Source organism: Halyomorpha halys, unplaced genomic scaffold (genome assembly GCF_000696795.3).
Source record: "Halyomorpha halys isolate HHAL.00 unplaced genomic scaffold, Hhal_1.1 Scaffold555.1, whole genome shotgun sequence".
NCBI classification, from domain to species: domain Eukaryota; kingdom Metazoa; phylum Arthropoda; class Insecta; order Hemiptera; family Pentatomidae; genus Halyomorpha; species Halyomorpha halys.
The window spans coordinates 107,216-117,864 of NW_027116372.1; the positions used below are offsets into that span (position 1 = coordinate 107,216).

The 10,649-nt window shown below is 30.6% G+C and overlaps 1 protein-coding gene across 1 annotated transcript in view; it reads left to right on the forward strand.

Annotated features, from left to right (window-relative positions):
- Hip1 (Huntingtin interacting protein 1) overlaps window positions 1-10,649 on the forward strand; it is a 66,334-nt gene that overhangs the window by 52,144 nt on the left and 3,541 nt on the right. The window contains exons 11-16 of the mRNA XM_067053180.1: window positions 2,914-3,051; window positions 5,399-5,555; window positions 6,271-6,360; window positions 7,142-7,306; window positions 8,932-9,179; window positions 10,029-10,181. Coding sequence (XP_066909281.1) covers window positions 2,914-3,051; window positions 5,399-5,555; window positions 6,271-6,360; window positions 7,142-7,306; window positions 8,932-9,179; window positions 10,029-10,181 — 951 coding nt within the window. The remainder of the gene's footprint in view (window positions 1-2,913; window positions 3,052-5,398; window positions 5,556-6,270; window positions 6,361-7,141; window positions 7,307-8,931; window positions 9,180-10,028; window positions 10,182-10,649) is intronic.

Sequence of the window (10,649 nt, forward strand, 5' to 3'; positions counted from 1 at the left end):
ATTTAGTGTGGTTCACTCAAAAATAAAATGCTAAAAAAAACCTTAAAATAAGAGTAAATAAAATATTAAGTTTTTAATGCTTAGGCCCTTTCCACATGACACAATTTATAGGAGACACAAAGGATACAGGAGTACCTTGAAAATCACTTCCAGCACAAAGTACAAGTGAGACACAAATTTTATACTAAACAATTATTCAGCCTATGCTTCAAAATGGCTCAGAAATGTGGACCATCTCCAAAACTGTTGAGCAGAACTTGTTCATCTTTAAAAGGAAGATTCTGTGTAAAATCTTTGAACCTGTGAAGATTGACCAGTTATAGAGACATTGAACAAACCAGGAGATCAAAGATTCATTGAAGGAACCAGATGGGGTCTTAGGCTATGGAGCTGAGATGGGCCTCCCATACATTGCTCATATGGCTAAGAATGACCTGCCAAAGAAAAGGGTAGAAGTAATTCAGGGATCAAGGAGAAGAGGAAGACCTCAGCTTTGATGGAGGGACAGTTAGGCTGATGATGCCAGGCCTTGTTGGGAGTGAGGAACTAGATGGAAGCGGCACAAGATTGGAACAATTAGTGGAAGCTGGTGCAGGAGGTTTAGGACAGATGTGTAGCTGGTAATACCAGTTCCATGTTGAGAGTAAGGAACTGGATGGAAGTGACACAAGATTGGAACAATTAGTGGGACCTGGTGCAGGAGGTTTAGGACAGGTGTGTAGCTGGTAATACCAGTTCCATGTTGAGAGTAAGGAACTGGATGGAAGTGACACAAAATTGGATCAATTGGTTGGAGCTGGTATAGGAGGCTTAGGACAGATGTGTTGCTGGTAATACCAATTCCTTGTTGAGAGTAAGGAGCTGGATGGAAGTGGCACAAGATTGGATCAATTGGTGGGAGCTGGTACAGGTGTAGGTCTAACATTTGGCTGTTGATGGCAGGTCCATATTAGGAGAGAGGAACTGGATGGTAGATGCATAAGTAGTTGACCTCCAATTCTGGTTCCACTAAATAGAACAGAGGCACAAACCATACCACTTTTAGAAGACTCATATTCCACTCTTGATACTCGACATACTCGAGGTCACCCATCGGTTGAGTCTTCTAATATTAGAAATAGCCAGTAAACACCTGTTCAACTTGATGTTGGTTGGTCAAGATGAAAATAAAATAAAATATATAAAGTTGCTGACCTCAAAGTGATCAATATTCTTTCTCTTCCATTTGTGTATCACCCTGTCTATGTGTGCAAAAACAGTGTCAATGTGTAGATATGCTTCTTTAATTATACAGAAGAATGCTCTTAATTTAAAATCAGACAATGCTCTTTAGCAGGAATTAATAAATAAAAGAAACAGTAGCTTCGAATATAAAGAACAAAACAGATTTAAATTTTTTTTTTTATTATAGTAATAATAAGTGACGATATCATCATTCGAAAGATCTTCACTTGCCTTGATGAAAACCTTAGTCAAAAATGGTTATTAAAATGAAGTTACTAGTTAAGGTCTGAACAAACTGGATTTCCTACAGTATCTATCTTCAGAGTGTGATAGTAATTCCTCAAACATCAGACACAGTGCCTATTCAAGTTTACTATACTCAAGCATCCATGTGTCTCCTCAGACAGAATTGTCCAATGCAAAGAGTGTTTTACTTTTTCAAATTAATTTTTAAATGTAAAACATTGCTTATTAGTTCTTTATGATATTATTACATATATGGTTCATCTTTATTTAATGAACATTTCTTATCCCTAGCTAACTACATATTATATTTGATGCAACAATTTTACTAAATATTTTAACTGATATGTGCCAAATAGTCTTTCTGAAGTATTTGGTAAAATATGTTTGAGATTTTACAGACAACTTGCACAAGTTAATTTAAATGAAGAATCATTTCAAGTTATTCTTGGTTGGGTTAAAAGTCTTTTAAGAAATTGAAACTAGCCTTTAAAAATTTTGTTATTTTCTATCAATTTTGTCTGCATCCATGGGCATTACCCTGAAGATGGCACTCATGGTTAGACCAAAACATCAGTTAGAATAAAATAAAATAAAGGATACCTCTATTAAACTGTAACTCTAAAACAGAATTATTTCCTTTAAAAAAGAAACAAAAGGTGAAAACCCATATAATTGTAAAAATTAGCTTTTAAAGGATTTTATAATGCTTTATATGATAGTATGTGGTGTACCAACAGATAAAAATATATGATATACACCAATTGAACACTTATATCTAAGAAGTTGTTGATAAATAGTGATATAATTCTTTTGTAAATGAACAATTTAATATTTTTTTATTGTAAAACTTATAAAGATTATAATGTACTATTTAGTTAAAATATGGCTTTATTAAGAAAAATACTGAGGTTGTTGTTTATTTTTTTTTTTCAAGAATAATTTTTAATAGGCTGAACTTATTGCAAAATGATTTCTAAAAAGTAAAGTATTTATTTTGAGATGCAACAAATCCTGGTTAGGTTGTGCTTCAATGAAGTCATGACAACAGAAATATTTTGATGATTATTATTAATAATGATTAAAACTTTAAGCATTTTTTAATGAGTTAAAAATAATAAATGAACTGAACAAATACCTTTTTATTTAATGTTATATTAATATTTTGACTTGACTTCCTCAATTTCATAAGTGTTTCTTTATCAGCACTTACCTTTTTTTATTTATTTATATATATTTCTTTTATCTCTTATTGATTAGATCGTATGTTCAAGAAATTGAAATACCTTCAATACTCAACTTTCAGCACAAAGTATAGCACAAAAATTATATTTTTAAAAAAGTTTATTTGTTTTTAATATTTACTTATCATACTTGATGTCAAATTTTTGTTTAAACCTTATTTAATTAGCAATAAACATTTAGCTTATTATTTTATTTTTCTAGAAAGCAGACGTAGATAAACAGCTCTCTACCATTCAATGTCAGCAATCTGATTTAAGTGAAAAAATGAAGTTGGAATCTTTAGCATTGGAGTTGGCTAAACTCCAGGCGACAGTGGACTCCATTTCGGAGCAGAAACTTGTAAGTATCAATGATTATTGTTTATCATTTGTCACTGATGATAAATTTTGTTCAATCTACTAACCCTAAGGGGTTACATAAAAATTCAACTTTTCGGAGGAAATTCCAAAAGTTTGTTTATCTCCCAAAAATTTTAATTAGGTTTATGTTAGGTTGGAGAAAAATAAATCCATTATTTTTATGTGAAATTAAAGACTTTATTTAACATGTTTTGGATTGTCCGATTTGGGTCAAATATGCACCGTTTTGTTATATAATTTGTTGCCATTTTAAAGGTAGCTTCATAATGCCTCTCTCATAGAAGTCTTCGTCCTTATTGCTGAAAAACTCTAGTAACCGATTTTCAGTCTTCTCTTGATACCTACCAATTTCTTATCACTAAGAAAGTTTTGCAATGCAAGAAAAAGTTGGTAATCGCTTGGTGTCAGGTCCGGACTATATGGTGGTTGCATCAGAACTTCCTAACCAAGCTCCCAGAGTTTCTGGCAAGTCACTATAGATTTGTGTGGCCTGGCGTTGTCTTGATGGAACATAACACCTCTTCTGTTGGCCAATTCTGGTCAATCGCTAGCTTCAAACTGTCCAGTTGTTGGCAATAAAGGTCAGAATTAAGTGTTTGGCCATATGGAAGCAACTCATAATAAATTATTCCTTTCCAGTTCCACCTAATGCACAGCTGAACCTTCTTGGCCATTAGTCCTGGTTTGGCCACCATTTGAGCTGATTCGCCACACTTTGACCATGCTTGTTTTCACACAATGTTGTCGTATATGATCCATTTCTCATCCCCAGCCACCTTCTGTTTAAGAAATGAGTCGATTCCATTTTGTTTGGCCAAGGGTTCACAGATGGAAATTTGATCCATCATGTTTTTTGGTGTTAATTGGTATGGCATCAAGCTTCTTTTTGAACCCAGCTTTGTGCAAATGGTTTAAAACTGTTTTAAACAATCTTTAGCTCCTGGGTGATGCTATGACTACTAACATGCCTTTCAACTTTGATTATTTCTGTGATTTTATCAACATTTTTGACGACGGACCTGCCAATGCAAGTTGCAGCTTTAACATGAAAAATACTTCAACGGAATCGACGAAACCAAAATTGCATATAATTAGCTGTTACAGTATCGGGACCATAAACGCCATTCACAATTTCAGCCGCCTGGCTTGCATTTTTGCCTTCATCAAAGAAATACTGTAAAATGTATCAAATTTTATCTTTGTTGACTTCCACCTTTAACATTCTGTTACTCACAACTGAATGGACTAAACAAAAAACAGGAAATGAATATTTATAGTGCGAAATGTCACCTTGACAATGAGCATAAATCTGAAATTCTTTGATTGATACTTTATGATATATCGATTTGCTACAGCTATCCACCGTAAACATAATGGTTATATTTTTCCCCAACCTAATCTAATATTTGTAAATTTAAATTGCAATATTTTCTCAATACTTTTATTTCCAACTTATTCTCACATATATGTACTTATCGTTATAATATATTTGACGATATATACGGATGTTATTATTATGTAGAAGATAGTGTTTCTTTGGCCAAATCCACACATTTGCCACTTTCTGCAAAGCCAAAATGCTTACAAATTGTATAAGATGGATTCCGATACACCATCTTTTTTTCCCATACTAATGTTTGTTACATCATACAGATTTTTCAGAATTTTTAGTACTTTTGTAGATATATTCTGTTTGCTTAAGTTTCTAATAGTGTTCTCCTTTTAACTCAGTTATATATAGATTTAATATTAATAAAAAAGAGATTTACTTGACCATTTACATTCAAACTTTATGAATTGAGATCATTAGATCATATAGAATTATTAAATTAGGAGTTTTTTTTTTTTTTACTATTTATTTTATTCACAACTGTAAATTGCATCTTTACAACCAGTGAATGATATGTACAGAAAAAAAAAGAATGCCATGAAGGCATGAAGGTTAAGGTCATCCAATGATACCCGTCCATTAAAATTGAAATTTAAAAATCAATTTAAGAGGTCCCTATTCCAGCTCCTTTCCAAACGTCGTCTCGTATCTGGTAAGTCTAGTGTTGATAGTCCTTGAATTAGTGGGTTAGTGTGTTGTGAAACTGTTTATATAGTGATTTAATGGTTGGTTGTACCTAAGGAGTTCGTAAGTCTTTGTGTGAGCTCTTGTTACTTATATGGGGGGGGGGCACTACTGATCAGTCTTAGTAATTTTAATTGAAATTAAATTAGGAGTTTTCTAAAAATTTATTAGATCTTTCTTATAAAAATATATCTCCAATAATAACAGATTCATGATAATTTTTTCTCAGTAACAGTGACTCTTTTGTTTTCAGGCTCTTGAGAGCAAATTAAGAGAGATTTCAGTAGAGAAACAAAGCATCGAACAGCTCCTATCAACCAAAGAAACTGAAAGATCCGAAGCATGTGAAAAAGCTGCTGCTGCTGAAAAGGAAATTGAAAAGAAGGATAATCTTCTAAAAGAACTTTTTGGTACGTTTTCGTGCATTCATTAATTTCCTTGAAAATATGTAATTGATTAGACTTGTTAAAAAATAAAGTATGGAAGATTAGTTAGGATTAATGATCTTTGAAATATTTAAAGAGTACAGTAGGATCCCCATTAACCGGGGTTTTGAGGTGTCAATTTTTTTGTTTTTACGCTGTTTATTTCATATGCGTAAGATTTATTTTAAAAAAGAATATCATTTCGGAAACAAGAAAAATTAAATACAACCAAGCATTGGAGGCAACAGAACTTCTACTAAACTATTTTGAACAGGATAATGCTGAATTATCTTTTACGGTCAAAAAGAACTAATATTAGAAAACAAAAGTTTAACAAAGAACAAACTAAAATTACTGTTTTTTTGTCTCTAATAATAATAACAAATGAAAATTCAACATATATGTAAATACATACAATACATTATATATGTACATAATTGTATATATATGCATAATACATTCATTCTTATGTATTTTTGTATATTAAAATTAAATTTATATAAAACGTTTGTCAATAAAAGTGATTTTCTGCATAGGTTTTTTTTTTTTTATATTAACCTTATCTATCACATCAAGTCAATAGAATGTTGTAATTCAATTATCCATGAACCCCCCATATCCAGATAGCAGGGGTTCTGGTTCTACTGTACTTCTTTATATTTGAAATTTTTTATTTTATTTTTATATTTATCTGTTTTAGATAAAATCATCAATGAATGTAAAGAGATTGTGAAAAATGCCATCCATGAAGTGGACAATCCTGCTTTCTCATCGGCAACCTGTTCTATTGGTAAGGAATAAATTATATGTAACCTTTGTTATCAAGATTAAAGAAATTATTATCCTTTTTATTTTTAGTTTTTGACTGTGTTGAGGTTTACATTACATGAAAATATGAATTTTACATTAAAAAAATCTGTTTAATGGATTTGGCATGGGTGGCACATGTAGGTGATAATGGATTTGGCATAAGTGTCACATGTAGGTGAATATTAACACTGACAAACGGTATTGAAATGTGGATGATGACTATAATTTACAATAATTTTTTAAAAAAGACATGTATTTAGCGAGAAATTTTTCTAATATATTTAATTGAAATAAAATATGAATTTTTACTTAACATTTTCATTCTGTAATAGAGTAAAACAAAGTATATATCATGCAAATTACTCAGAACGCCTTCAACAATATTATTAAAATGGGTAAGATTATGGTACAAGATCAATTCTTATTTATTTTACGATTAAAAAATAGTTCTAATGATGCTATCTTGGTGCAATGGAGTAGCTGAAGATATCCACTTATTAGTTTATAATTAATATATTTTTATTAATTGTTCGAGAGTTGTTAATTTTAATAACAACACAATTTAAAATGATCCTTTTCTCTCAAAATTAGTTCACTTCACTCTCCTTACAAGGATAACCTTATTTCAAGTCTTCTTAATATAATGCTTTTTATATTTCTCCTAATTTTTTTATATATGAAATTTATTTATTAATTTATGAAAAGAGAAATATTAATAATAATATTATTCCTATAAACTTAATAATTTTTACTTATTTCAGATTACTTCAGATCTTTGGCCAGGTCCCTTGAGAAAAGTATGTCTAGCCTAGAAAAAGAGCCACGAGCAGCTGAAAGGATTGTAGATTTGGCCCATGCCACTGCTGGTCTTGTGGTACTCGGCAAGGCTGTGTCCAATACGGCCCCAAACATCGACTTCGGAGACAGTTAGTATCACAATTAATAAGTAAATAGAAATTTATAAGCAAACATTTTTACAGATTTATTTATTTTAGTATAAAAAATAAATTTAGAATTGTCGGTATTCTTTAGCTTTATTCTTTACTTATAGATCTTCCAAATTAAAATAACTTTTATTTAACTTCCTTCTTTGATTCTTTTTAACTAAACTGATTCCTATTGATTCACTTCTCATGGTTAATATGTTCTTTTGATGATTCTTTTTACCTTATTGCTTTTTTGTTTTGTTTTTTAATTAAACAATTTTTTATTGGAATAACACAAAAATTATCAGACGTTGTGATTTTTTATTGATTAACAAACTATTTCACATGTTAATTTGCCTGCTCATCTCTACTATGCTGTAGGACTGATGTTCGAATTTTTTATCTTAAATTTTACTTTTACCATCCACTGGTTCTAGTTTAATTGTATAGTATAGGATAATCGCAGTTCTTATTGATGATTAATGTTAATTTGCATTTAATTTGTGTAATGGATTAAACGTGTGTGTGTGTGTGTGGATCATTGGTGAGGTGAAGTAAGAATGATTAATATAGGGAAGATAGCATGAACGAATAAGTAAATTGTAATTTAGCTTTGTGCGAGAAGAAGAAAAAAAAATAAAAATAAAATTGTTATAAAAAAGAAAACAAAAAGGTATTTGAAATATATTATATTTAGTTTATTGATGATTATTGTTTCAAATAAAGAAAATGTTAATGTATGGCATATATATCAAGTCATGGATTGATGGGTGGATACGCTGTATATTATAGCAACCTAACGTATTTGAGCAACATTGCCATATAAAGGATTTCTCCTGTGTACCTTTGCTGATTTACTGTTTAAATAAAAGTTTATACTCGTAATATAAAATAACCTGCCATACATATCAATAACGCCACTTGGCAATCTGTGCACATAGCATGTTAATTTTAGTTTATATTATGAAGAAGATGGTCAGAGATGCGTCACAAGAAAACAAAAATAATAAACAACTATTTATTTGCCCTAATAAATAGGGACAATAAATAGTTATTGGGCAAAGAAATAGTTGTTAACTATTTTTGGTTTTTTGTGACCGCACCCCTGACCATCTTCATAATTTAAATTAATACGGTCCATTATTTATGTATATATCATGTTAATTTTATTTTTAATCTTAGAATTTAACATATATATTAGAATTTATTAGTCTTGTATAGTATCGTGCAATCGGGTCCGATTTCATGTAACACATATACACAAGTTCATGAAGTTGCAAGCTTGAACTTAATATAAAACTTCATCAGGCACCTCAATAATAATAGTTTTAAGTCACCAATAAGTTAGGGAATTTAGGTATCTGTGGGTGACGTCATTAGGAGAAAGATTAGAATTGGGCTGTAGCTGCTGATACAGTTGCCATCGCTTTAATCATTTGATCTTTAAGGAGTTTTTAAAAAGTCAATATTCTAAATCTATTTTATTAATGATTAATGTCACTTAAACCAAGTTATGTTAAATTTTTAAATCGTCTATAAAATGAATACCAATCATCCTTGTCTAATATTTGTTTAGTTAAAAAATATTTTTTTTTTTCATTCAAAGTTCGCTTTGCATTTTTCAGAGATGAGCGATAGATGTAAAGGAGTGGGTCAGTCATGCCTTCAAGTTTTTACCGACTCCTTGTCACCGAATCCAACAGTATCAGCAAGCATCGGCCTCATGCGGCAGACCCTTAAGGAATTGCTGGATATGAGTGAACAGTTACAGGCCATGCTTCAGGCAGGTAGCTCTGAATCGGTTGGTGAGATGGTAGAGTCTGAGCTGGCTGCGATGGACAAGGCAATAGAAGAAGCAGCTCGTAGGATAGAGGTTAGTATATTACTTTTTGAGTTAGTACCTGGAATTTTCTCTGCTACACTTTTACAAAAAAATTATATATGTAATCCCTATAATATTATATAGAGTAATAATATTTACATATTCAAAAAAAGTATTAGTTGAGGTGCTAAAATATGGGGGAGTAAAAATTAGGCTTCTTAATAAGAAATAAATTTTCATATTAATATCAAAATGGAACAAATTTGCTTAAATTAGGTATTATTGTGACAAAAGTTGAAATTAGAACATACTTTTTTCTGTTGGAAGAAGATAGTCTGGGTGGCAGTTAATAAAGGTATGAAAATAGTAAAAGAAAACTATTTGTTGTTAATCAACATTTTGCCACTGCAGTCACGAGCCAGTTAATGTTGGTGCTTTTACTCGCTCATCTACGAACTGCCCAAAATTCACAAACACATATATCAGTTATTCTTCTGTTTTCCTTTTCTCTCTTTGAATATACTATTTTCCTTAAAAGTAATGATCACTCCTTGTTCTAATTTTTTTTTTTTAATTTTATTATATCCCCAAATTGTATGATAAGTGAACAATTTACTTATTATTGTAAATTGTATTGTGTTCTTCATTATGAAAGTAGAAATGAAAATAAAGAATGAAGTGTCTTAAAAGCCCTAAGTTTGGTTGAACTCAAATTTTCCTCAATTGAATCTGAATATTAGTCAAGCCTGAATATAGGCTGATCTCTAATTTAACCGAAGGAAATTTCAGTAAAACCTTATTTATATTCATGCTAATAGGAATAGTGTACGTTCATAGTGAAATATTAATTTATACGTTCATTATATGTTGTTAAACACTAACTAACAAATATTATTTCAGGAAATGTTAAGCAATTCACGAGCTGCAGACTCTGGAATCAAATTGGAAGTAAATGAGAAGATATTGGACTCATGTACTGGACTGATGCAAGCCATTCGCATCCTCGTTCAAAAATCGAGGGTCTTACAGGCTGAGATAGTTGCTAAGGGCAAGGTACGTTGCTTTCAAAATTGAATTCAAATAGTAAATTGATATTATACCTTCTCTTCTATCGCGGGAGAGTTCAAATAACTGAAAATTGTAAGCAAAAACTCATTTGCTTGAAAAGTTCTTAATATTAGTTCATATACAAAAACTACTATTATTGTGATAGGACCAAAGATTTCAAGATGTCTTTACAATAATGACAGTGGTAAAATAAATTTTGAAATAATCAGTATTAAATCACTGTTGTAATTATTAATTTTAAGATCATATTTTGTAAAGATTAAAATTAATTATAGAAATGCAAATTAATAAAAATATATTAACTTATTCTAACCACAACAATTCTAATTTAAAAGTTACTGATTGATTTTATAGGCTTCAAACAGATTTTATTTATAAATTATGAAGAAGATGGTTAGGGGCGCAGTCAAAGAGAACAAAAATAGTTAACAACTATTTATTTTGCCATCGCTT